The sequence below is a fragment of the Phodopus roborovskii genome, unplaced genomic scaffold, assembly GCF_943737965.1.
Source record: "Phodopus roborovskii unplaced genomic scaffold, PHOROB, whole genome shotgun sequence".
NCBI classification, from domain to species: Eukaryota; Metazoa; Chordata; class Mammalia; order Rodentia; family Cricetidae; genus Phodopus; species Phodopus roborovskii.
Window position 1 is genome coordinate 7,712,677 of NW_026126460.1, and position 27,569 is coordinate 7,740,245.

The 27,569-nt window shown below is 36.7% G+C and overlaps 1 protein-coding gene across 1 annotated transcript in view; it reads left to right on the plus strand.

The window, feature by feature from the left end:
- Nbeal1 (neurobeachin like 1) overlaps positions 1 to 27,569 on the plus strand; it is a 147,629-nt gene that overhangs the window by 74,914 nt on the left and 45,146 nt on the right. Inside the window, exons 21-34 of the mRNA XM_051190293.1 lie at positions 3,929 to 4,088; positions 4,184 to 4,286; positions 6,141 to 6,297; positions 7,383 to 7,541; positions 8,028 to 8,187; positions 9,082 to 9,170; positions 11,254 to 11,793; positions 12,515 to 12,690; positions 17,662 to 17,815; positions 18,201 to 18,329; positions 20,729 to 21,034; positions 21,340 to 21,489; positions 24,644 to 24,801; positions 26,516 to 26,640. Coding sequence (XP_051046250.1) covers positions 3,929 to 4,088; positions 4,184 to 4,286; positions 6,141 to 6,297; positions 7,383 to 7,541; positions 8,028 to 8,187; positions 9,082 to 9,170; positions 11,254 to 11,793; positions 12,515 to 12,690; positions 17,662 to 17,815; positions 18,201 to 18,329; positions 20,729 to 21,034; positions 21,340 to 21,489; positions 24,644 to 24,801; positions 26,516 to 26,640 — 2,566 coding nt within the window. The remainder of the gene's footprint in view (positions 1 to 3,928; positions 4,089 to 4,183; positions 4,287 to 6,140; positions 6,298 to 7,382; positions 7,542 to 8,027; positions 8,188 to 9,081; positions 9,171 to 11,253; positions 11,794 to 12,514; positions 12,691 to 17,661; positions 17,816 to 18,200; positions 18,330 to 20,728; positions 21,035 to 21,339; positions 21,490 to 24,643; positions 24,802 to 26,515; positions 26,641 to 27,569) is intronic.

Here is a 27,569-nt window from a genome sequence, read left to right on the forward strand (position 1 = left end):
GGCTATTTCCAATAACCCCTGGGCAGTCTGAAAGATACAGAAACTGAGGCTGGGTGTGTTGGTATACAACTTTAACCCCAGCACCTGGGAGGCAGAGGCAGGTGGATCTCTGAATTCAAGACCAGCCTGATCTACAGAGTGAGTTCCAGTACAGCCAGAGCTACACAGAGAAACCATTTCTCAAAAAATTAAAAGGATTTTAAGGTGTCATTGTTTTTTTTTTGTTTGTTTTTTTTTTTTTACTGCTAAGTAGTATTCCATTGTGTAAATGTACCACATTTTCTTTATCCATTCTTCAGTTGAGGGGCAGGCATCTAGGTTGCTTTCAGGTTCTGGCTATTACAAGTAATGCTGCTATGAACATAGTTGAACAGATGTCCTTGTTGTATGAATGTACATCCTTTGGGTATATGCCTAAGAATGGAATTGCTGGGTCTTGAGGTAGACTGATTCCCATTTTCCTGAGAAACCGCCATACTGATTTCCAAAGTGACTGTATAAGTTTGCATTCCCAACAGCAATGGAGGTGTGTTCCCCTTTCTCCATATCCTCTCCAACGTAAATTGTCATTGGTGTTTTTGATTTTAGCCGTTCTGAGAGGTGTAAGATGGTATCTCAGAGTTGTTTTGATTTGCATTTCCCTGATGGCTGTGGATGTTGAGCAATTCCTTTAAATGCCTTTCTGCCATTTGACATTACTCTGCTGAGAATCCTCTGTTTAGATCTGTACTCCATTTTTAAATTGAATTATTTGGTGTTTTGGTGACTAGCTTCTAGAGTTCTTTGTATATATTGGAAATGAGCCCTCAGTCAGATGTGGGGTTGGTGAAGATTATTTCCCAGTCTGTGGGCTGCCTTTTGGTCTTGTTGACTATCCTTTGCCTTATAGAAGCATCTCAGTTTCAGGAGGTTCCATTTATTAATTGTGGATCTCAATGTCTGTGCTACTGGTGTTAGCTAAGTTCAGGAAGTGGTCTCTGTACCAGTTCGTTCAAGGGTACCTCCCATTTTCTCTTCTAAGAGGTTCATTGTAGTTGGATTTATGTGGGGGTCTTTGATCCATTTGGATTTAAGTTTTGTGCTTGGTGATAGATATGGATCTATTGTTAGTCTTCTACAAGTCAGCATCCAGTTATGCCAGCACCATTTGTTCAAAAATGATTTTTCCCATTGTATAATTTTAGCTTCTTTGTCAAAAACCAGGTGTCGGTAGGTGTATGGGTTAATATCAGAGTCTTTGATTCAATTTCATTTGTCTACCTGTCTGTTTTTGTGCCAATACCAAGCTGTTTTCATTACTATAGCTCTATGGTAGAGCTTGAAGTCAGGGATGGTGATGCCTCCAGAAGTTTCTTTATTGTACAGGATTGTTTTGGCTATCCTGAATTTTTTGTTTTTCCATAAAAAGTTGAGTATTGTTCTTTTAAGGTCTGTGAAGAGTTGTGCTGGGATTTTCATGGGGAATGCATTGACTCTGTAGATTGCTTTTGATAAGATTGCCATTTTTACTATGTTGATCCTACCTAAAATGGATGGAACTAGAAGAAACTATCCTGAGTGAGATAACCCAGACATAGAAAGACCAACATGATGTGTACTCACTCATAAGTAGATATTAGACATAGAGCAAAGGATAACTAGCCTACAAACCACAACCCTAGAGGAATCTAGGGAATAAGGAAGACCCTAAGAGAGACATACATGGACTTTCTGAAAAGGGGAAAGGGACAAGATCTCCTGAGTAAATTGGGAGTACAGTGGGAGGAGGAGGAAGGTAGGAGAAACAGGAGGGGGAAGAGAACAAGGAATCAGGAAGGTTGAGTTGGGGGAAGAACAGAGGAGAGTAAAGAAAGAGATACTTTAATATAGGGAGCTGTTATGAGCGTAACGAGAAACCTGGCACTAAGGAAATTTCCAGGAATCCATAAGGATGACCCCAACTAAGAATTTAAGTAGTAGTGGAGAGGCTACCTTAAATGTCCTTCCCAGATAATGAGATTGATGACTACCTTAAATGCTATCCTAGAGCCTTCATCCAGTAGCAGATGGAAGCAGAAACCCACAGCTAAACCCTGAGCCAAACTCCTGGAGTCCAGTTGCAGAGAGGGAGGAGTGATGAGCAAAGGGGTCAAGACCACGCTGGGGAAACCCACAGAAACAGCTGGCCTGAACAAGGGGGATCTCACAGACTCCAGACTGACAGCTGGGGATCCTATATAAGACCGAACCAGGCCCCCTGAACGTGGGTGTCAGTTAGGAGGCCTGGGCAGTCTATAGGACCTATGGCAGTGGAACCAGTATTTATCCCTAGTGTATGGATGGGCTTTGGGAGCCCATTCCCTATGAGGGGATACTCTCTCAGCCTAGGTACACAGTGGAGGGCCAAGTTCCTTCCCCAAATGAAGTGACAGACTTTGATGATCCTCCATGGGAAGCCTAGTCCTTCCTGAGGAGTGGATTGAGGGGGGAGGGGTTGGATGGGGGATTAGTGGAGGGGATGGGAGGGAGAGGGAACTGGGATTGGTATGTAAATTAAGATTGTTTTTAATTTAAATAAAAATTACTTTAAAAGAATGTTTTTTTAATTTAAATAAAAATTAATTTAAAAAATGAAAAGAAAGAAAAGAAGGAAGAATGACTCTTACATACCTGTTCTGGTGCTCCTACTGGAAGACTGCCATTTAATGTCAGTGGCATTAAGAAATTATTGAGGTTATTTCATGTGACCAAGAGGAGGATTTTCTGTATAGTCAACTTAAGATCTCTTTCTTGTGGTGTGCTTTCACATGGTGAGCAACACAGGGCCCTTGCCTAGATCAGTTGCAGTGTAGCATATGGACTGTCTTAGGAGGCCAGTTTATGAAGACCAGACTAAAGACCAGTGACCAGGTGAGAAAACATGAGTCACATAGAGAAACTGATTCTGAAAGGATTCCTATTCCACACAATTTTGTTGTCGACCTAGGATGCTAGTCTGCAAAGTTGGTAGCCTGCTTTCTGGGGAACTACTAGTTTATAATTCGTTTGAAGCCCTCTACAAGATTAGATCATTTTATCATGTCATTCAGAGGCTTGCTTACAAAGTTGGGGTATAAGGCCCCAGTGAAAGTCATTTTCTTGGGTATAACTTACTCATTTAATTTACTCAGTTTACTTCCAAAAGAGAGGAGTTGGGGGAAATGAACACAGTCCTGTCCACCTCACAGTGCTGAGGAGCGAAAGGTGTGATGGGAAGCTATGATACTGGTTAAGGAGCTGAGAGCCACTTAAGTTACTACTGTAGCTTTTAGTGCGACCTTAATCTGTTTTAATGTTTTCTGGAGAGAATTTTATTTTTATTTCTACGTGCAATGTGTTTTGTCTACATGCATGTCTGCGTGAGGGTGTCAGAAGCCCTGAAACCGGAGTTACAGGCAGTTGTGAGCTGCCATGTGGGTGCTGGGGATTTCTAGAAGAGCAGCCAGTGTTCTTAACCTCTGAGCCATCTCTTCAGCCCCTTTTCTAGAGAATTTTCTGAGCTCTGTCATGTATTGGTTCATGATTTTTGAGACTTCAGTTCCATCATCTGTTAGATCATGGATTCTGTAGCTAGACTGCCTAAGCTAAAATTTGCTAGCTGAATTGTTTGGAGATGGTGTTTTATCCTCTGCCTTAGATTCCCTGTCTATCAAATGGAAGTGGTGATAATTTTTTAGTGCGCCTGTAAAAATTTACAGTGATAAGGTGCTTTAAGCATTAAGAAGACTTTAGAAATATGACATTAGGAAAATATCATCCAGTGTTAAATAAAAAAGTTTAATGAGTTTTGTTACTTATATTTTGCATCATTTTTTATTTTTATATTTTAAGGACATTCTGAATTATTTGAACTCATAGTTTCATAGTATTTAAACTGACCTTTATGAAACATTTTTCTGTTAAATTTTAGGTGCCAGGTATCCTAATGGATGTTAATGTATTGGTAGCAATTCAATTACTAATTGAGCAAGTATCATTAGAAAAAAACACACTGTTGCTTCAACAAATGTATCAATATTTACTCTTTGACTTCCGCATTTGGAACCGTGGAGATTTTCCTTTTCGAATTGGTAAGACCCAACTATCAGATAAAATATTATATAGTTGTTTTGGAATATATGACTTATTTCAGTTATGTTATTTATAAATGATCATTTTATTTTAGGCCATATACAGTATCTTTCAACTATCATTAAAGACAGCAGGAGAGTTTTCCGGAAGAAGTACGGTGTGCAGTTTCTCCTAGATACACTTAGGATTTATTATGGGTATGACATCTTTGTTCCTTCTCACTTTAATTTGTTCTTTTTTTGTCTGACACTTGACTGGAGAGTGCAACTTATTCCTTTCACCAGCAATTCTGGTATTATAAAACTTAAGTAAGAGAAAGGAGGTTAAAATGATGAGTATGGATTCACATTTTTTTATGTTTATATGTTGGCTTTATTAATTGTATAGTGCTATTTAAATCATTCAGATTCTCTGTATTACAGCTTTTTTCATATATAAAAAGCAGATTAAAATTGTGGCTCTGCCTTGTGATGGTTTTGAAAATTAAATTAGTTAATATGTAAAGCCACATACAACTGTGACTGATTCTTAGTATTATAATTTCAAAGTTGTATAATGAATATTATAATAATTATAATTTTGTCACTGAAACTCCTCAAATGTCCCTTAATGTAAAAGAAGCCAACTGGGCTACTTACTCATTTGGTATGTACTTTCCTAGTAAATATGATTCATAAACAATATGGCATGGCAGGCTTGTAATCCCAGCATTTTGTGTTAGAGGCAGTAGGATCAGAAGTTCAAGGCCATTTTTGGCTCTATAGCAAGTTGTAGGCAAGCCTAGAGAAGGTTAGAGTCAGTTTCAAATAAAAGGGTAAAAAATAGGAAAGCAAAGGTACCATAAATTCTAATAAGTATATTAAAAGTATGTATTGTGTGTGTGTGAGTATGAATGTGCATGTCTGTGTTGTATGTAACGGAGTATAGGTATACATGCTGTGGATGCCAGAGGTCAACTTCTGGTATTGTTCCCATCCCCCCAATTTGATTTATTTTTTGGTTTATATATATTTTTTTGAGACAGGGTTTCTTTATGTAACTCTGACTGTTCTTAACCTCACCATGTAGACTAGACTGGCCTTGAACTCCTGATTGCTGAGCGTTGCTGGGGTTAAAGTTATGGACACTGCACTCAGCCTCAGGTGTCATTTTTCATGGAGCTGAGGACCAAATGTAGGGCCTTGAATTTGCTAGACAAATACTCTACTACTAAGCTAAATCCTTAACCTGTCTGGTATCCTCCTTAGTTGCTTTTCATCTTGGTTTTTTGAGAAAGAATCTCTTATTTAAACCTGGAGTTCATCTGTTTGCCTAGAATGGATGTCTAACAAATGCCAAGAATCCTTTTATCTTCCTTTCCCGAACACTGGATGCCACATTCAGCTTTTTACATGGATTCTGGGGATCTAAACTCCATAATCTTAGGGTTGCATAGCAGCTCTATTGGTTGAGTCAGCTTCCCAGGCCCTTTTGGGGTTTATTCTTCTGATATGGGTGCTTATGCATATTTGTGTGTGTATATAGAAGCCAGAGACCTTAGGTGTCATTTCTCCTCAGATGCCATCCAACCTTGGTTTTTTGAGATAGGGATTTTTCCTGGTTTGTGTCTCACAAGCCCCAGGCTGCCAGTTTCTACCTTCCTAGTTCTAAGATTACAAGTGTGTGCTACCATATCCAGCTTTTTCATATGGGTTCTGGAGAATAAACTCAGGGCCTTATGCTTGTGCAGCAAGCACTTTATAGACTTTATGGCATTTACCTAGAAAGATTTTTGTTTTTAATTTTTAAATTACATCTCCTTCTGTGTGTGTTTGCAGGGGGTGGGGGAAGGGGGGGGATATGCCACGGCATTTGTGAGGAGTTAGGACAGGTGTGAGACCTAGTTATCTCCTTCCATTATGTGTCCCAGGATCAGAGTCAGGCTTGGTAACAAATGCCTTTATCCATTTCTTACTCTCCTTGATTTTTAACATTATGAGTTTTTTTTATATGAAGTTGTCAAAAGCATTTAAATTAACATTTCAACTTTCACACTTTGTTTTCTCTTTCAGGCATGGTTGCGCATGTAATGAGCTATCTCTGGATGATATTCGAACAATAAGAACTTCTTTGTATGGGCTAATTAAATATTTTCTTTGTAAAGGTGGAACTCATGAAGAAATACAAAGTATCATAGGTTACATAGCTGCTACTAATGAAGAAGAACAGGTATCATGCCTGAGATGAATTTTATTTTTAGCTGTTAAGTTATTTTGTCATCTTATAAACTTGCATACTTAATTATCTAATGAATAAAATTCTGTTGGATACTGTGTCAAATATTACACAGTTAAAGACATACATTGTAATTTTTATTTGGAAAGTAGTTGCTGTGACAAAATACCAGAGAAGAGTCATTGTAGAGAGGGAGGATTTCCTTTGGCTTAGGAGTTTAAGAGTTTTTCATCCTCTTGTCATTGGCCCTTCTTGCTTCGGAGCCATAATGAGAGAGCGTTTGCTAGGAGAGCATAGTAGAGCAAATCTCCTTCTTGGCAGTCAAGAGGCAGAAGGGAGCTGGATGGGAAGGGGCCAGGGGAAGAGATAGCTTCCAAAGGCACAATTGCATTTATTACTTCATTATTGATTATCTTTCCATAGCCTTTCACAGTCACCTGTTGACTTGTTATCCATTCGTCCTTTGATGGAATCAGTGTCCTTAGGGTCTGGTCATCAGTCGTGCCTCCACCAGCAACTGCACAAGCTTTCAGCACATGCGCCTTTGAGAAAGACACTTCATATATAAGTCATTACACAGCTGTTGTGTCTGGTACTTCTTGAGTTTTGCTTTAATAGTCTTCTTGATGTGTATTATCTGTCACCAATTTGAGAACTATATACATACAATAGTATTAAGTATTAAGCAGTGCAGGTGTAATATACAATTACTCTTTTAACATAATGGAATCCACATAATAAAAGATAACTATGACACAAGAATATGATTGTAAGAGGGAGATGAGCTATATTAGGTTTTATAGGAGAATATTATATGTTGAAGAGACCAGGTTAGGCTCTTCTATGGAAGAGATTTTTTTTTTTTCTTATGGGCAAACAAGCTAGGAATGGTTCCAGAGATATGGAATATGCATAATGAGAGACTTTGCAAAAGGAAATGAAAGCAGCAAAAGAGATCAGAGAGGAAAAGCAGGGTATATTGGATTTAGTTAAATAACTAATTTGAGACATACACCCTTTTGCTGCCTGTGTACATAAGTGATTTTTTTGTTTTGTTTTGTTTTGTTTAACTTGAAAAGCTCTTTGGAATTTTGGATGTACTCTTCAGTCTCCTACGAACCAGCCCAACTAGAGGTCAGCTTTTCTTACTGATGTTTGAACCAGGAAATGCTGACATATTATATGCCTTGCTGTTAAATCAGAAGTACTCTGACAAACTAAAAGAAATCATTTTTAAGGTACAAAAAATTTGTAAGCATTTTTATATGTTGGGGATGTTTGTGAGTATGTGAATTTACTTGCAGTATATATAATTCTGTGATTAAATTACTTTTTCATACTGTTTAAGTTTAGTTTGTTATTTTTTTCATGTTTGTGTTGAAAATTGGTTACTGTTTATGTAAATGAGTTAAGACTGTTTTAGACTGGGTATGGTAGCACACACATTCAATTCCAGCATGGAAAGATAGGATAGTCTGGTCTCTACATAGGGAATTCCAGGCTAGTTAGGACAAGTAGAGTGACCTTGTTTCAAAATACAAAAACATGAAAATTAATAATAATGATAGTTATATTATCTTGGCACATACATGTGTTCTCCATGTCTGCTAACTGTATACACTACTCTTTCACCTGCCATGTTGAAACTGAGTTTTACATGTTATTTACACAAGTACAAATACATTTCTCTGTATTGAAAAGACTGTGTTACTTTATGTGACCAGGTCATGGAACAGATGTTGAAATGCACCAATGTTTACGAACGTAGTAAACAACGCATCCGTCTTAGAGATGTTGGCTATTCAGGAATTGGACTCCTCCTTAATGAAGCTCCAGTTAACACAGCTCTCATTAAAAACCTTGTCAATCAAATTATTAATGCAGGTATGACTAAGACTAGTGTTTAAGAAATTGGGTTTTTCAATTTAAGGATTTCTTAAAAATTTTCTTTTTCAGGTTACTTTTAAAATTACTTATTTGATTTTGTGTGGTATTCATTAGATAATATATTCCTGTACTTGTTTTTTTACTTCCCAGGACATAGTTTTAAAGTAAATGTTTATTAAATGAATAAGTAGCCAACTTAATGATTGGTTTTAAAGTAAATGTTTACTAAGTGGATAAGTAGGCAAGTTAATGATTAGTTTCTTGAATAAGAAAAGAGCATTAAAAAATATGTATAAAAGTATCTTATGTTCCTTTACCACCTTCTCCCCCCCGCCCCCCGGTTTGGTTTTTGAGGCAGGATTTCTGGTTAGCTTTGGAGCCTGTCTTGGAACTAGTTCTTGTAGACCAGTCTGGTCTCGAACTCACAGAGATCCTCCTGCCTCAGTCTCCCAAGTGCTGGGATTAAAGGCGTTCACCACCACCAGCCTGATATTTACGTTTTTAAAGGTAAAATGAAAACTAATTTGAGACATTTTTTTTCCAATTTTTTTTTCCTGTACTTAGTTATGTAGTAAATTTATGGCAGATGCCTGCCGTGGGTCTGGAAATGAGGCTCTTTTTTCTTGAGTGGTTTACTAAGTAGTTTGTCAGGTCTCATTAATAATACAAAATATGTATAAAAAATAGATACATGTGTGGTGTAGACAATATGTTCAGGCAGTCAAAGAAAGAGAAGTTTTTTAGTATTACTCTGAAGTTTTGAGGGAAAATTTAAATATAGCTATATTTCTCACTGGAAAGTGAATAATTACTGAAGCATTTATATAACTAATACTGTTCTTTCTTTGGATATTCATGAGAATTAAAATTTTAACTTTTTTTTAATCATAGATCCTGTTATTAATTTCAAAGATCTGTTATCTGTAGTATATATCTCTCACCGAACACATATAAATGTCAGAGTGGCCCTCTGTAGAAAGGTTAGTAAACTTTCAAAATGTATTTTTACAGTAATGTCATCTTACTGTGACTATAGTTTTCATTGATTTTGCAACAGACACAAATTTTATGTTTGGTTGTTTCATAATAGAAATTATTTTATAAACATTTATGGACATGGTGGTACATATATTTAGTCACATCACGTGGGAGGCCCAGGCAAATGATCACATACTGGAAGCTGCCTGTCTAATACAAGACTGCCTAAAATTAATTAAATATACTCATGCATACATAAATAATGAAATGTTCTTTTAGAAAAGTATTAACTTCATGTAATTATAAGAAATCAGTATGTCATGTTTTGTTTTGTTTTTCTCAGACTGGATTTCTCTGTGTAGCTCTGCCTATCCCTATGTAGACCAGGCTGGCCTCAAAATTCACAGAGATCCTCCTTCCTCCAGCCTCCTGAGTGCTGGAATAAAAGGTGTGGGCTACCACTGCCTGGTTCCAGTATGTCAAGAGCTAACTTTACTTATTCTTCTATAAATACTCCCTTTCCACAGACAAAATTCTTTTTACCAGAAATACCTCTATCAGAATCCTCAGTGCTTATACCCTTCCTTTCTCCGCCCTTACCATTCTCCCTTTTCCCTCCCCTGATCTTCTCCCATCCTCTTCTCTTTCTTTGTGGTAAGCACTACACCCCAGGTTCCTTGTAAATTTTTTCACTTTTGAGACACAGTCTTGCTGAGTTTCTCAGACTCACCTTGAGGTCGTGCCCTTCTGTTTCAGTTTCCCTAGTGGCTGGTGGTATTCACATGTCCACCTCTATGTCTTTTTGGTCCTGTCCATTCCTAATGAATGTACAGAATTTCAGTGTCCGACTTTATAAATTTATTTTTAAATTTTCATTACATTTTGTTTATTTGTTTTGTGTATACTTGTGTGTGTTTAAGTATGAATATGTCCATGCTCCAGTGAGAAAGTGGAGATTAGAGGACAGCTTGTGGAGTTGGTTCTCCTCTTCTACTGTGTGTATCCCAGGGATCAAATCCACATCTTCAGGCTTGGCATCAAGTGCCTTTTTGTAACCGAGCCATCTTTCTGGCCCCTTGTGTCTAACCTTTTGACATTATGACTTGATGTTGTTATCTACAAATGTAGATCATTTGTAACTGTCCTCATATGCATGTAGCTCATGGACCTCATGGACTTTTAAGGATATACCCTTAAAAGTTCCTGCATCTTTTCAACTTTGCGGAAATAGTTTCCCATTATTTGTTTATAAAAGTTCCTGTGATTTGTCTACAGTATCCATTTCACCTTTGAAAGAGTTGGTAGGCTTTGTGCTTCATTTTGATCCTGGCATTTTCTCTCCTGTCCTTGTAACTCTTGACCACACTACTCACTAAGCCTTCTCTCCACATCGAGCTGCATAGCTTTTCATTCTGTTCTTATAGAGTATTATATGATTCCGTATTAATAGACATTCATGTCTCTTATGTTTCCATGTTTTTTTTATTAACATCTTCAATGTGTATCTTTACCTATTTGTAGTAACACATCTCTAGGATATTTTGCATGAAATATTTTGCATGATACAGTTGCTCCATCAAAGTTTGTTGATTCACATTTTGGCATATTTTGCATATTATCCTTGAAGTTAACATACCTGTTTACATTATCACATATTAATTTTGTCTTTACACTGAATCCTAATTATTTGAGACAGGTCATTATAAATTCATGCCTTTTTGTATGTAATTAGATAGAAATAGCTCTCATTCATTGTAAGTAGACTTTTCTCATATTTGTGAAAACTGATAGTTATAAAACTGAAAGATTCTTTCTGAAGCAAAGTAAATAAATTGGGGTTTTGCATCACTGGAAGAGTGGTGCAGCACCATGACAGATAACATTAATGAAGAAAAATATTCATGCCACTGTCATTCATTAGTAACTATTAATAATTGAATTCCTTAACAAAATTACTCATTTGCTACTTGTCAGAGTTGGATTTTTTGTTTGAAAAGATGCAACAATATATTCAAATATGTAAAAAACTTACTTGTTTTGTGATAAGGAACTTATCCAAATTTCCGTTTTTTGTTCTCTTTGCAGATATTACAGATTTTGCAGTCCCAGTCAGATGCAGCATACCAGATATCCCAACAAGTGGGTTGGCAAGACACCTTTGTTAAACTTTTCTTAAAAGAAAACTTTGAAAATGTAAATTCTCTTCATAAATATGGAAAGGCTGTTTCAGTAAAAGAAAATAAAAATGAGTCAATCGAAAAGCTAGATGATGAAAAAATGGCATTAGCTGATGTATCTTCAGATCATTGGAGTTTGGAAGATAGTCAGTCCCTGAACTCAAACACACCATTATTTCAAGAAGATGGCTCTGAAGGAGAATTGTCTTTCAGGTCAGAGAATCAAGAAGAATTCTGGCATAGTAACACTTCACATCTGAGTTTAGATCTCAGTGTAACTGACTCATATGAACTGAGTGAGAGTGGAAGTCAGATGCCAGAGAGCTCACCTAGCACACCATCCCCAGTAGAGTCTACTAAGTCATTTTCTATGCGGTCTGACAAAGAAAGAAGTATCACAAGTGAAGTGGACTTTAGTGATGATTTCTCTTTCCTTGAAAGCCAAGAGGTAAATTTGCCTATTGTTCCAAAATAAGTTTTAATATTCTAGTTATATGCTTCTTGTCCTTTGCAGTATGTGAGGTGTTACTAATATATTCTGTTCATATTCTAAGTAATAGGGGATAAGCATACTGGCTCATACATTAGGTTATCTTACTTTGTATGAATGCTATGTATGTATGTATGTGTGTATGTGTGTATACCATATATGTGCCTGATGCCTGTTGAGGTCACAAACAGGCATTGGGTGTCCTAGAACTCATTATGAATGGTTGTGAGCCATCATTTGTGTTCCGGGAAGTGAACCTAGTCTTTTGCAAGTACAGTTAATGTTCTTAAGAACAAAGCCTGCATCTTACACATCTTGTGTCTTCAGTCGATAAAGATATGTTTAAAAAGTGACAGGAGAGGTGGTTCAGCAGTTAAGAGCACTTGCTGCTCTTCCAGAGGACCTGTGGTCCATTTCCAGAACTGGCATCAGTCCGCTCACAATTGTATATAACTCTAGCTCTAGGGGATCTGATAGCTTTGGCTACCTTGGGCACCTGCACTCATAAGCACATACCCACATGCAGATTATATATACCTAAACATAGTTAAAAATAATAAAAAAACTTTTAAAATGTTAAAAACATCTTATATAAATAATAAATGTATAAGATGGTTCTGTGTTATGCTTTCTAACATTTCCTAACTTAAATAATTTAGTATTATTTAATTTTTTATAGGGATATGAAGAAGAGCTCCTTCTGTTGCTTACACATATTTTGACTTATGTCATGTGTAAAGGATTAGAAAAGTCTGATGAGGACACTTGGATTGAACGAGGACAAGTGTTTTCAGCATTAACTAAACCAGGGATATCAAGTGAGCTACTTCGACCATCAGATGAAGTAAAACTAATGTAAGCATTCAGTTAGTGTTTTGTTTTGTTTTGTTTTTTCAGTTCCCACCCCAACCAAGTGGGAGTCTAAAATTAAATACTGAACATTTAATGTAGTGTATAGTAGAGGTAGAGAGGGGAAAGAAACTATTTAATTTCTTTTTTTCCTAGGTTTTACCATTCTAGTAGAATGTAGTAGAAAGAAGTATAAAAACAAATTCCAATGTCAGGAGCTTTAAATATATTTGAAGTTAAGTGACTTCAAGAGTGGTACATATGGGTCATATGGTTGTTCTATTTTTAGTCTTTGAGAAACCTCCATATTGATTTCCATATTTGCAGTAGACGTTTACATTCTCACCAGCAGTGCAGGAAGGTTCTTCTTTCCCTGCATCCTCACCACCATTTCTTACCATTTATTCTCTTGATAGTCATTCTTACTCGTGGGTGAAATGGAATCTAAAAGCAATTTTACTTTGTATCTCCTGATGTTTAAGGATGTTGAACACTTTTTCATTATTTACTGATTGTCTTCTTTTGAGAAGGGGAAATGGGTTTAATTTTTATAGTTCTTTATAGATTTGAGATGCTAATCCCATATGATGTCTAGTTGGTGAGGATTTTTTGTTTCGTTACATAGGCTTTCTCTTCATGTGGCAATTTTTCCTTTTGCTTTTCAGAAGCTTTTTAATGTTATGCTCTTCCATTTGTCAATTCTTGGCATTATTTCTTGTGCTGTTAGAATCTCTATATGAAGTTCTTACCTATATCTTGTATATTCCTGTAGTGATTTTCAAACTGTCAGATCATAAATTGGTCTTTGACCCATTTTTAATTGATTTTTTTATGTAACATGACAGATGTGGATCTATATAATTTTCATTTCTAAACATGTCAAAATCAAGTTTTCCTAGCACTGATTGATAAAAATCACTCTCCTAAATATGTTTTATAACTTTTTTGTCAAAAATAATGTGACTCTACTATGCACATTTATTTCCTAACCCTTTATTCCATTGTTCTACAAAACCATTTTTGTGCTTATAACATTATCTTTGAGTCTATCACTCTATAATATATGTGTGATCTGATACTTACCATGTTGCTCTTTGTGCTTTGGCTATTTGAGGTCTTTTGTACTGTTAGAATTTGTGCTATATGAATTTCAGGGATTTTTTTTAAAACTAGATATATGAAGGTTGTCATGAGATTCTAATGGGGATGACATAGAATCTTTAGTTAACTTAGCCATTGTCACAATATTAATTCTAATTTATTAGTATGGGAGGTGTTTTTATTTTTTAGTGTTGTATTTTATTCGTGTTTTAAGTTTTCTGTTGTAAAAGTCATTCACTTTGTTAGTGTTGCTTGTAGGTTTGTTTTAAGCTATTCTAATTGAGGTGATATTCTTTCCCATTCTTCCCAGCCCTGATTTCTTTCTCTATAACTTAGTTACTTGTAATGGTGATTTTGTACATTGTTACTTTGTTAGAAGTATTTAGTAGTTTTAGAGGTGTTCTATTTCATAGAACAGTTTAAGGAATATGCTGGATATTTTTTGTCAACACTAGCTACAGTCATTTGGAAAGAGGAAACCTCAGCTGACAGTATGTCTCTAAGATGGAACCTGTGTGTCCTGGAGAGATGGCTCAGAAGTTAAGAGCACTGGCTGCTCTTCCAGAGGTCTGAGTTCAATTCTCAGAACTCACGTGGTGGCTTACAACCATCTATTATGAGATCTGGTGCCCTCTTCTCACATGCAGGGTACATAATGGCAGAACATTGTATATATAATATATCTTAAAAAAGAAAAAGAAAAAGAAAAAGATTGACTGTAAGAAAGCTTGTGGGATATTTTCTTGATTAATGACTGATGTGGGAAGTCTCAATTCACTGTGGGTAGTACCACCCCTGTGTAAATGTCTTTGGTAATATAAGAAGGCAGCCTGGGTGAGCTACAGAGAGCAAACCAGTAAGCAGAGTTCCTCCATGGTTGTTATTTTGGTTCCTCACTCACTAAAGAGGCCAGAGGAGGACAGCAGTTGTCTTTCTCTGTTTACCTCCAATTTACTTTTTCATAGTTTTTCTTTGAATCTGCAATTCACCTTTCAGCTGGGCTGAAAGGAGGTTGTTCAGCAAGCTCCTGGAATCCGCCTCTCTTCACATTGCCATTCCCTCCCTCTTACTCCTACTTCATTAGTACTGGGGTGGCAGGCACTTAACAGCCATGCCTAGTTTCTATGTGGGAATTCAAACTCAGGTCCTCTTGCTTGCATTGGAACCCCTCTTACCCATTCACCCATTTCCCTGTGTATATGTAGTATTCCTTTAAGTATCTTCTGCAGAGCTAGCTTGCCCATCAGTGAATGGCCTTAGTTTGTGCTTGTCTCGACATTTCCTTATTACTCTGTCAGCCTTAAAAGATTACTTTGCACTGTTAGGTTTCAGGGCTGGAAATATATTGTTCTCTACCTACATGGCTTTTAGTGTTCCTGACAAAAGATCTGATCTTTTATTTGGAACTTTTAAGTTGATATTTTTTCCTTACAGCTGTTAATATTGTTTCTTTGCTTTTAATTTTTTACTTGACTATAAATGTTGTAGAGATGTTGTTCGATGATCTTGTCTATTTGAGGCTCTCCTGTTTAAAGTCTGGTTTTCTAAATTTGGGATATGTTCTGTTGTAATTTAAGTGAGTAGATTCTCTTTGCTTACGTTTGCTTTTTAAATCATGTGTAGAGTTCTTAGACACTGTGGTCATAGTCTTTTAAAAATTATCATTGATAATATGTAGTATTTCACTAACCTTGTTCTCCATTCATGATACTTTTTCCTTTTTGTTTGTTGGTGTGAAGATGTATGTGTAGAGGCATATGTGCAGGTACTTATGCACATGAATACACATGGTTTTAGAAGTCAACTTCGGGCATTTTAGCTCCTCTGGAGTTGTCCACCTTATTTTTAATACAGCATCACTCACTAGGTTCTGGGGCCATCTAGTTAAGCTTGGCTGTCTGGCCAAAAAGCTCCAGAGATTGTCCTGGTCCTGTCTGTACATTTCCAGCATTGGGATTATAAGCATGTGCCACCATGCTTTGCTTTTTATGTGGATGCTGGAAATTGAAGTCAGGTCATCATACTTATATGGCAGATACAAGCACTTTACTGACTGAGCTGTCTCCTCAGCCCCTCCATCTATATAGTACTTCCTAATATATATAATATTATATATAATATATAGTAATAATAACAGTAAACAATGGATAAAGTCAATTAGATGAATAATGTACAGTGGAAATAAAAGTATAAAAGCATACATTAAAAACATAATAAACTGAGCAGTTGTGGTGTATGCCGTTAATCCCAGCACTTGGGAGGCAGAGGCAGGTGGAGCTCTGTGAGTTTGAGGTCAGCCTGGTCTACAGAGCAAGTTCCAGGACAGGCTCCAAAGCTACACAGAGAAACCCTGTCTCAAAAAACCAATAAATAAACAAACAAATAAAATAAATACTTGTCCAGGAGGAAATTAAGGAAGGAAAATAATTTTTTCTTGAAAAATAAAGAATGACATATTGAAATGTATTCTTTTTGCATCCTTGAAAATTGGAGGCTTCCAAGTGTGTTGGGAATATGAATATGTGAGGCAACCACAACACTCAGATCTGTACCAACGTATGCTTTCAAGACTTCTTGAGTCTTCACCTCCTGGGGGGGGGGTGGGTTGTAGTTCAGGATATCAAGTACATTGCCCATGAGTGGGAGGTAATTGTCTTCAGGGGTTGATTTTTTTTTTCTCTTAAGGTTTTTTCAAGACAGGGTTTCTCTGTATCACAATCCTAGCTGTCCTGGAACTCGCTTTGTAGATCAAGCTGGCCTCAATCTTATTGACATTTACCCGCCTCTGCCTCCCGAGTGCTGGGATTAAAGGTGTACGCCCAGCCAGAGGTTGGTTTTTATGCTGAATTGAGGTTCAGTATTCTCAGTTGATGAGATCCACTTCCAGCCTTTGGATTGGAGTATCTTTTTCTCTCTACTCCTGCCTGACCTGACCCTCCTAGTGACTGAATTTTTAAGCTTGTTGTTGTCTAATGATCCTGTCTCCATAGTTTCTCATTAAGCCATCTTTTACCTTGAGGGTGTACAAGCTATATTAAAGCTTCGTATCCTGTAGTTGTTCCTTGTTCTCAGGTCCTCACGGTAGCTAAGGATTTTATTATTTTTGTCTTTGTTTTTGTCCTCTCAACCTGAAAGGGCCTTTTCGTATAGTGCTGGCTAGCTGAGAGCTTACAGAGATCCGCTTGCCTTTGCTTATAGTAAGTCTTTTTTTCGGGGGTTGAGACAGGGTTTCTCTGTGTAACTTTGGAGTCTGTCCTGAAACTGACTGATCAGGCTGGCCTTGAACTCACAAAGATCCACCTGCCTCTGCCTGTCAAGTTGTGGTAACTCAGTTTTTAATAGTACATTCTCAAATGATCACTCTGCCCTGTAAGTCACACAGAATAGCAGGGAGGCATTTCTCTTCATTGCTGACTTATCCACTAGATATCCCTGTTTCAACCAGAGCTTGTGAATTCTATTTGAGGATTGTGGAAGCAATGGGCTTGTTTTCGGGGTAGGTCGGTCCATCTTGCTGGCTTAACTTTGGCAAGCAGCTTCTGCTTCCCTTTCTCTTGCAGGTGTCAGTGCCTGGAGTTTTGCTCCCTGCCTTGTCCCAAGTACCCTTTCACTATCTCTGTTGATTTCTAATTTTCTTCTATTTCTTTCTTTGGAACAGAGTCTGTTTCATCTCCTATTCTAACTTTCTTTTTCATACTGTATCACACAGCAGCAGCCTGCCATTTTACCCAGAAGTCCTCCATCTACAATCTTAGTGACAACCCACTGGTGGAAGTATAGCTTTGGAATTAAAATGCTGCTAATAAGTAACTGGTTTTTATGGTTTTTTCCTTCTAAGCTAATAATAGTTTTAAGAGGACTTTATTTTGCACTTAGTTTGCTACAGAAGATGTTAGAATGGGCTGTCACAGAAAACAGAGATGCAAAGAGTAGCCCTGTAACTGCTGAAAATGCCTTCCGACTCGTGCTGATCATACAGGATTTTCTGCAGTCAGAAGGACTAGTTAATTCAAATGTGTGGACCGAGAAGGTTAGTAATGACCTTTTGAAATTGCATTTAAGTGGGTGAGGCAGAAGGATGGTCACAATTTGAGTTCAGTATGGGCTACATAGTTCCAGGTTAGCCTGAGCTACAGTGTGATATACTGTTACAAACAAAGCAAAATATAAATAGATAATCATTTTGGGTAGTTCAGGATTATTTAAAGAAAAATTTTGCACCTTTTCTTTTTGGAACATTAATGTTTAATCAAATGTAGTAAACACAGATTTTGTTCTCATAATGGTTCTTTGTTTTTTGGCAGCTACATATTGAACTACTATCGCAATACTTAATATTTATAGAGTATTTAAGAAAAATCAGTCAAGTCCATGTTAAAAGTAGATTTTTTTTCCCAATTTTTCTTTTGTGATAGCTTTTAGAAGATACCGTGCAGCTCCTTGACTGTCTGTCATTATGGTATTCTGAGAATCCAGTATGGGTGAAACTCTCTCAAATACAGCTCCAGTTGCTTCTAGAATTCATTGGAAGAGGCAGTTTGCAGGTTTGTCATTTCTTTTCTGTCTTCTCACATACCATTGTTATTGATGTATAACAAGATAATCATGCCCTTTCAGAATTTTATTATATTTTTTTATCTTATATGCCTGCATTGTGCACACATGTTCCATGGAGGTCGGTGACCACTTATGTGAGTCAATTCTCTTAATCCACCACATGGGTTTGGGGATCAAACTCAGGTCCTAAGGCTTTGTGGCACACAACTTTCTCTGTTGAACCATCCCTCAGACCTCTTTGCAGTGTCTTTTGAGTCCCGAAAAATATTAGATCACTTGAAATTTCCATTTTGTAAGATCAGAAAGGAGCATAAGAAGTGGCTTTTAGTTATTCTCAGATCTAGGACACTGAGCTGCATGCTTTGTCTGTAGGGTTTACTCACAGGTCATCTGCATTCAGCATGGTTTGCTAGCTGCTAAATAGGCTGCAGGGATATTTGTGTATATGAAATTTAGGAATTTTATTTTTAGGGAAAATGACTTTTGATTATGATTTTCAACTCTTTTCCTGTTTTACTAATCCAAAATTTACTCTCTAGTACATATTTGTTCACTTGTCAAATACCAATTATGTACATGCTAATTATTTTTGCTAAGTTTTAGAACCAAACATAAAATGTATTCACAAAGAATATTATTCCTATTGTGAATTTAAAAATTCCTCTGAAATTTGGTTTATTATTTTTTTCTGTTCTCATTATTTTTAATCATGAGAAATATTTGATATCTATTTACTTCTGTTTGTTTATATGTGTGTATGTATGTGTGTGTGTGTGAGAGAGAGAGAGAGAGAGAGAGAATATGCACATTTGTGGCTCAGCATCCTATTGAGGTCAGAGGACAACCTTGGGTGTTGGTCCTCAACATGTACCTTTATTTGGAGTAGGACCTTTTTTCCTTGTTTACTGCTTTGTACACTAGCTAGCTGATCTGTGAGCTTCCAGGTCATCATACTTGCATACTGAGCCATCTCCCTAACCTTGTATTCTTTTAATATTCAGTTTTATTATTTGATACAGAGGATTGGGATGAGTCAGAATTTTAGTGCTGTTCCTAAACCAGAGGTAAAGTTGCTAAGAGTATGGAGAGGTTAAAATTTTAACATAAGGTTGGCCTTTTGTGAAAAGGCTCTAATTCTGTGGTTGGATTCTCATTCCTTCTCCTCCGCAAACCCTATCTCATTAGCTCTTTCCTCTTCAATGCTAGAGATTAAATGACTAGTAATGGAGAGTTCCTTTTGCTTGGGCTTGTGTTCTTATTATGTATATACCCTAAGGAGTTTAAGGTTAATAAAATATCTATTTAAGGACCTAGATTCCTTGTATATGTGTTCTAATAGTTAGGATTCCATGTAATAAAATTCTGAAATGATGCCATTGTCTAGTTATTTGCTATTCTCACCACATGGCTCTTCACTTAAGGATATAAATGGCAATTGGGCCTATTTTCAACTTCATTTTCCCCCAGAGGAATATAGTGCTGCTCCCTGTAGTCATTGTTGGTAAATAGTTCTCCACAAGTCTCTGTTATCTATTATTTTGTTTTGGCTTGTGTTTGTTTGTCTCACTATTTATTCCTGACTGTTCTGGAGTATTTTTATTTTAAGATGTAGTCTCTACATGGCCCTGGCTCTCCTGGAACTTGTAGAGATCTCCCTACCTGTGCCCCCAAGTACTGGGATTAAAGGTGTGTGCCACCACACCTGGATATCCATTCTTTTGAATTTTTTTTATATAGTGAACAACTGTGGAAGATAGAAGACATGTTTCTTTCTAGAAAAGGCAAGTTTGTTGATTATGAATCTAATCCCTTTCGCTAAGACAAAAATCAGCTGAATATATACAGTACTGAGGTCTCCTAGACTGGGTGTTCCTCTCTGAGCAACCAGTCTGTGTGCAGATGTTTTTTATTTTTATTTCACTTAGAATTGCAGTTGGGGAATCAGTCCAAATGGTGATAGTGTCATTATTAAATTTTTGTAGGTGTTTGCCTCTCTCCAAGTAGTTTAATGTTTTTTGCAAATGTCTATGAAACCATACACACTTAGCCTGTTAGTTTGGAAGTAAGGTAAGTCCATCATTATTGGCAGTTAGTATATAAAACTTCTGAACTGTTGGGATGAGGCAGATCTTTTTGTTTGTTAATTTGGTTTAGTTTATTTGGTTTTTTGAGACAGGGTTTCTCTCTGTAGCTTTGGAGCCTATCCTGGATCTTGCTTTGTAGACTAGGCTGGCCTGGAACTCAGAGATCTTCCTACCTCTGCCTCCTGAGTGCTGGAATTAAAGGTGTGCACCATCACCACCTCATCCACGTGAGGCAGATCTTTTGCTAGTATTAAATGTTTGTTTTAATGCTTTTTTGTTTCATCTAACCTATTTTCTTTCAGGTTTGTGCAATGGCATCAGCTAAGCTAAATGCCCTTCTTCAGACCAAAGTGATTGAAAATCAAGATGAAGCATGCTATATTTTAGGGAAACTAGAACATATTCTAAGTCGGTCAATCAAGGAACAGACAGAAATCTATTCATTTCTGATTCCTCTTTTTCGTACTCTGGTTTCTAAAATTTATGAGCTTCTTTTCATGAACTTGCACCTGCCTTCTTTGCCTTTTACCAATGGAAGTGCTTCATTTTTTGAAGATTTTCAAGAATACTGCAATTCAAATGAATGGCAAGTTTACATTGAAAAATATGTAAGTTTAAAAAAATAATTTTAATGATTTATTTGTGTGTGTGCATGTGTGTACATGTGTGTATGCATGCATATAAGTGCAGCTGTACACACAGATAAGAAGAGGGTGTGAAATCCCTTGGAGTGGGGTTGCAGGATGAGTGCTGGGACCTGAACTCCAGTCCTGTGATTGCTCAGCAAGCATTCTTTTAACTGTTATCTCTCTAGTCTCATAGGTTTTATCTTTTTTTGAGCAAAACTTTTTTACTGATTATTATTTTTATAGAGGAGTATGTAAACTCTATGTATTCTTTCTTTATATCTAAGATTGTACCTTACATGAAGCAGTATGAAGCACATACATTCTATGATGGCCATGAGAACATGGCACTTTACTGGAAGAATTGCTATGAAGCCTTAATGGTGAATATGCATAAAAGAGACCGAGAGGGAGGAGAGAGTAAGCTGAAATTTCAGGTAAAAACTATTGAAGTTTTCTAGATTGAGTCTTTCATGTTGGCTATAAGTATTTACTATTATATGAAAGTAATTCCACCAGAAATTCAGAAACAAACATTGTATTAAAATACTTCATAATCGGGATAAAAATGGTTGATTATTAACCATTCAGTAATAAAACATGATATGTTATGATTGTGTAAAACATCTTAAGTGGAATATCTGTTAATAGATATTGCTAAGGTGTCTTGATGGGTCCCCCCACTCACACAAATTAATTTCAATTAAACATTTTAAATGTAAAGTTATTTATTTGTGTGTGTGTGTGTGTGTGTGTGTGTGTGTGTACCTGAATATGTGCCTGTGTATGTGCAGGAGACCAGAGAGGTCAGAAAAGGACATTGAATCCTGGAACTAGAGTTACAGGTAGTTGTGAACCATTGGGTTGGTACTGGAACTGAATCTGGTTCTTTTGTAGGAGCAAGAAATACTCTTAACCTGAGTCATTTCTCCAGCCCTCTAATTAAACATAAATAAATAAAAGCAGAATAGAGAAAATCAGTGAATCTAAAATTGAGCTCTTTAAAATGTTAGCAAAATCAGTTAACTTCTAGTCAGCTTGACAAAGAGAAGTGAAAAATTGCTTGTAGTGTTGCTGTCAACCCCACAGATACAAGTACACGGAAATATGGCTACTCAGATTCATCAATTTCTTGGTAGACAGAGTTTTTAAAACTAGTTTTAAATTGTAGAGATAAACTGCATAGTCTCTTATCTATTAAGTTAAATGTATATACTTTCAACAAGAGAAAATATAAGACCTGAATGGTTTTACTAGCAAATTTGCCTAACTTACTTGTATGTTTATTTTTTGAAGTAGGCTCTCATGTTGTCCCTACCAGCCTTGAGCTAGTTTTCTGTATTTGCAAAGATGGCCTTGTGCTCAACACCCTCCTGTTTTCACTTTCCTAGTTGGTTTGTCACTGTCAGAGCCTTTTTTTTTTTTTTTTCTCATTGTATTTTTTTTTTTTTTTTGCCTTATGCTTCTTTTTTTTTTTTTTTAACATGTCCATCCCAGTTCCCTCTCCCTCCCTCTCTCTTACCGTCTCTCCCCCCTCATATGCACCCTGACCATTCTCCCTTCCCATCCCCCCACCCCAATTCCACATGTAGGGCAATGCCATCCAGGTGGGGTCATGTAAATCTGTCAAGTCATTTGAAGTAGGGACTAGGACTTCTCTCCTGTCTAGGTTAAGGCAGTTATCCCTCCATGGGGGATGTGTTCACAAGGTCCTTTTGTGTCCCAGGAATACATCCTGGTTCCACTGTCTGAGGTCCCTTAGACAACACCTGATTTTCAATAAAACAATTAAAAGAATACAATGGGGGGAGGAAAGCATATTTCAACAAATGGTGCTGACACAATTGGATGATGGTGTGTAGAAGACTGCAGATAGACCCATGTCTATAGCCATGCACAAAACTCAAGTCCAAATTGATCAAAGACCTCAACATCAATCCAGCTACACTGAACCTCTTTTAGAAGAGAAAGTAGGAGGTACCCTTGAACAAATTGGTATAGGAGACCGCTTCTTGAACATAACTCCAGGGGCACAGACACTGAGAGCAACAATTAATAAATGGGACCTCCTCAAACTTAGAAGCTTCTGTAAGGCAAAGGACACAGTGGACAAGACCAAACAGCAGCCCACAGACTGGGAAAAGATTTTCACCAATCCTACATCTGACAAAGGGCTGATCTCCAAAATATACAAAGAACTCAAGAAACTAGTCAACAAAACACCAAATAACCCTATTAAAAAATGGGGTACAGAACTGAAGAAAGAATTCTCAATAGAGGAAATCAAAAAGGCTGAAAGACGCTTAAGAAAGTGCTCAACATCCTTAGCATCAGGGAAATGCAAATCAAAACAACTTTGAGATACCATCTTACTCCTGCCAGAATGGCTAAAATTAGAAACACCAATGACAACTTATGCTGGAGAGGATGTGGAGAAAGGGGAACACTCCTGCACTGCTGGTGGAAGTGCAAACTTGTACAGCCATTTTGGAGATCAGTATGGCGTTTCCTGTTAGTGCCTTTTTATTGAACATGCTACCAGCTATGTCACATTCCCATCCTTCAAGCGCCTGTGCTTACTTACCAGGCCAAGGAAATCAGGCTATGTTGGAGGGGTCATAGCACAACTGAGGCTGTGACAATTTTATTGAGAGTAATCAGACTTTTTATACCTTTATCAGAAACAGGATATAATGGCAATTGCAGGGGTCAATACAATTGTAGTTGCCAGGATACATTGATGTTCACAAGCCATACAGGATACCCAAGAGTAATGTCTAAGACCAATTGTCCTGTCGGGTTCCATGCTTACTTGACTGCTAAGGGAACATACAGAGAAAACAACAAGTGGGCTGAATGCTTCACTGCCTGAGGAAGTGCATCAGTCTCTCAGGAACTGGAAGGCGTATTGTGTCCCACGACCCATGGGCTCGAACACAAAAAAACCTATTATGCATGTCTCTCAAGGCAGCTAGGCCAAGCCAACTCCATGGTTCCCTGCACCAGCCTACTACCAAACATTTAAGGAAGTGGGTTCCCTTGGTTTTCATGGAGCTTTATGATTTCCTCAATTCAGTTTTCTCAGCAGTGATCTGTTTCAGTTGCACCCAGGTCACTGATTTTCCTTCCTACAAGTCTGGTAACAGCCACAACTTATTGACAGCTTGTTTTTCTTGAGTAATAGCAGACATTTTAGATTTTAATCCTTGTTGTATCCCATAACGGCCTCAAACTTGATATATAGCCAAGGAAACCTTAAACTTCTGATCTTCCTAACTCTACCTCCTTAGTAGTGGGGTTACAGGCGTGCAGTACCACATGTGGGGTGCTTGGGAACAAACCCAGCTTGTTAGGCTCAGCAGGAGATACCTTTTACTGAATTATTTTATCAGCCTTAGTGTGTGTGTGTGTCTTTGTTATTTTTTCCTTCTTGTGAGTCAGAACATAACTGAAATTCTGTTGTCTTCAAAGAGAAATACTGTAATGAAATAAGAAAATCATGTTGTTATCTCCTTTCACATATATCATTTTTATTGATCAAATCGAACATTTGTAAATATTACTCAATGTTCCTTTTGTTGTTTATTTCAGGAGTATTTTGTAGAGCCATTTAATCGAAAAGCACGTCAAGAGAACTTGAGGTACAATAATATGATTAAACAACTTAGCAGTCAACAGTTGGCCACCTTTAGACGCTGGAAGGCAATTCGACTCTATCTTACTTGTGAAAGGGGACCTTGGGCTGAAAGGTAGGTGCTATTTTGTCTTTTAGAATGTAGCAATACATTTTAAACTTCTAAGCCATTTCTTTATTCCAGTTCTTTAAAGAGTACTTTGAGCTTTATTGTCTTTTTATGAATTGGATTGGTTAGGATGAGTAGAGGTTTGAGGTTTGTACATATGTGTTACTTATCATGTGGGTAGTTCTTCTTTTACGCCGATATTACATGTACTAGACTCTAGTATTTCTTATTTTCTTTTTTTGGTTTTTCTTTGTGTAGCTTTGTAGTTTGTAGACCAGGCTGGTCTTGAACTCACTGAGATCTGCCTGCCTCTGCCTCCCAAGTGCTGGGATTAAAGGCATGAGCCACCACCGCCTGGCTGACTCTGGTAATTCATAGATACTTCTGCCTCATTAAGCTAGAGTTGATGTTATGTACTTCAGCATTTTACAACTCAATACTGTCACTTTTGTTTTGGTGTATGTAGTTTAAAAACTAGTAAAGTTAACCTTTTGTTTATCTTTTCAACCAGCTGATGAAAGGATAAACATTTAGTTGTTTGCTACCTTTGGGCTGCTATGATCCATGCTGCTGTGGACAGTTGTGTCAAAATGTTGGTTAGAAGATACTTTTACTCCTTCTGGGTATTTAATACATGTGCAATTGCTGGGTTGTATTTCATGTTTAACTTATCAAAGAATTGACACTTCCACATCTGCTGCATAATTTTATGTTCTGAGTACATGTTTTTCAATATCACTACATTCTAACCAATGCTTTAGTCACTTTCTAATAGTTCAAATGTCTCTCCAGTTATATATAAAGCATTATCTTGTAACTTTTCCCTCCTATCCTCCTACTAACAAAGCTGAGCACTGTTCCATATACTTGTTGTTGACTTGTTTCCTTTGCCTAGTTATGCAGTTGCGTTGACTGACTTTTTGTTGGTGTGTTTGTGTTAGAATGTATGTATTCTCAATAACTATCATTAGGTGATTTTCAAATATATAGATGATTTTTCACTTTCTTGATAGTGACCTTTGTTATTCAAAAGCTATCAATTGTAATGAATCTAGCTTGGTTTTTTTCTTGCATGCTTTTAATAGTGTATTTAGGAAAGTGTACCTAAGTTCAAGGTTATAAAAGTTTTACCTTTTTCTTCTAAGAATTTTATTGCATTAATTTTGCAATAAATTCTTTATTGCAAAATAAATTATCTTTATTTGTAATAAAACTTTTAAATACTATTATGGTCATGAAATTGCATTTAATAGTGAAAGAATAAAGTAATCAAGCTATAAGTCTTAAAGTTGTTCCAGTCTTATTTCTCTACCATTAAACCACATGGCATCTTGGGCAAATAATTTAGACTCTCTTTGATTTGTCATGTGTATATCATAGTTAAATGTGCTCATTTTAATTTTCTTCAGAGTTGTCCAGATGGTAAATACAAGCATTTAAATTTGTTCAAAAGTAATAGCGAGCATATAAAGAGTCTCAGGTATAGTATGATATTTGCATATATTGTGTCATTATCCTTTGTGCTTATTCATAGTCTGTACTCCTCCTTTCCTTACAATTGACACAGTCTTTATTTGTATAGTGCTGTTAATCATACTAGAAAAATGAATATTGTCTAAATGGTGTTGAACAATTGTGAAGTTGTTCATACTTTCTTACAGCCTTCAAACAACCTATCTTTGTAATTTTAAGTAACTTATTTCATTGTGAATGTTTCTAGGAAACAGAATCGAATTCACTGGAAATTAGCTAATGTAGAAAATTATTCCCGAATGAGACTTAAGCTAGTACCAAATTATAATTTCAAAACCCATGAGGAAGCCAGTGCCTTAAGAGATAATTTAGGTGAGTTACAGTATCTATCTATTTTAATAAAGAGAAGATATATATGGAATGCTTATTATTGTTTGTTGCCTTAGATGTTTACTTAAGAAGGAAGGGGCATAGTGTTATAAAATGTATGTATAAATGGGTATATGAATTCAATGTTGTTCATTTTGACTTAAATCTAGGATAGCTGTGTGTTTTCATTGAATGTAACTTTCTAAAGAAACGAGTATTTTCACTTAAATTTTACTGTATTTCATATAACTGTTATGTGTTTTGATGAGAAATCATGTCCTCTCCCTTAGACTATTAGATATAATTAGCCTTCTTTCTTAACCTTTAATTTATGACTTTCTTTTATAACCTGCTTTTAAAGAGCCCTATGTCCATAATGTCTTAGATGTACCTTGTTCTAGAAAAAGTCATTTCAGAATATTTAACCAAGCAGATTTCAAAGGGCTTCTATAGCTTTGTAGGAAGCTCTCTATCACTTGTCATTTTCCCCCTTTGAAGAAAAGTCTGTGAAATATGAAGTATTTCTTTATGCGTTCATGGCACCAACTCGTAAATTTATTGTCACTGTAGCTGCTTCTATACCAGTTGGTTTGGAGATGAGTGCCAACTTTTAGAATTTTTTATCCACTTACCATATTGATATGTTTGATTCTATAACACTGAAGAAATCCATAGTGCCTGCCTCTGCCCCCCACCCCATTAGTGCTAAGATTACAGGTGTGAGCCACCACCGCCCAGCAATTTCATTTTTCTTTACAGCCTAATATTACCCATTGTGTGTATATAGACCACATTTCCATTATCCATTCATCCGTTGAAGGACTTTCAAATTGCTGATTAAAGCAGCAGTAAACATAGCTGAGTAAGATCTGTGAATCAGGATGCCAAGTCCTTTGGGCATATGCTACAGCTGGGTCATGTTGGGATAGATT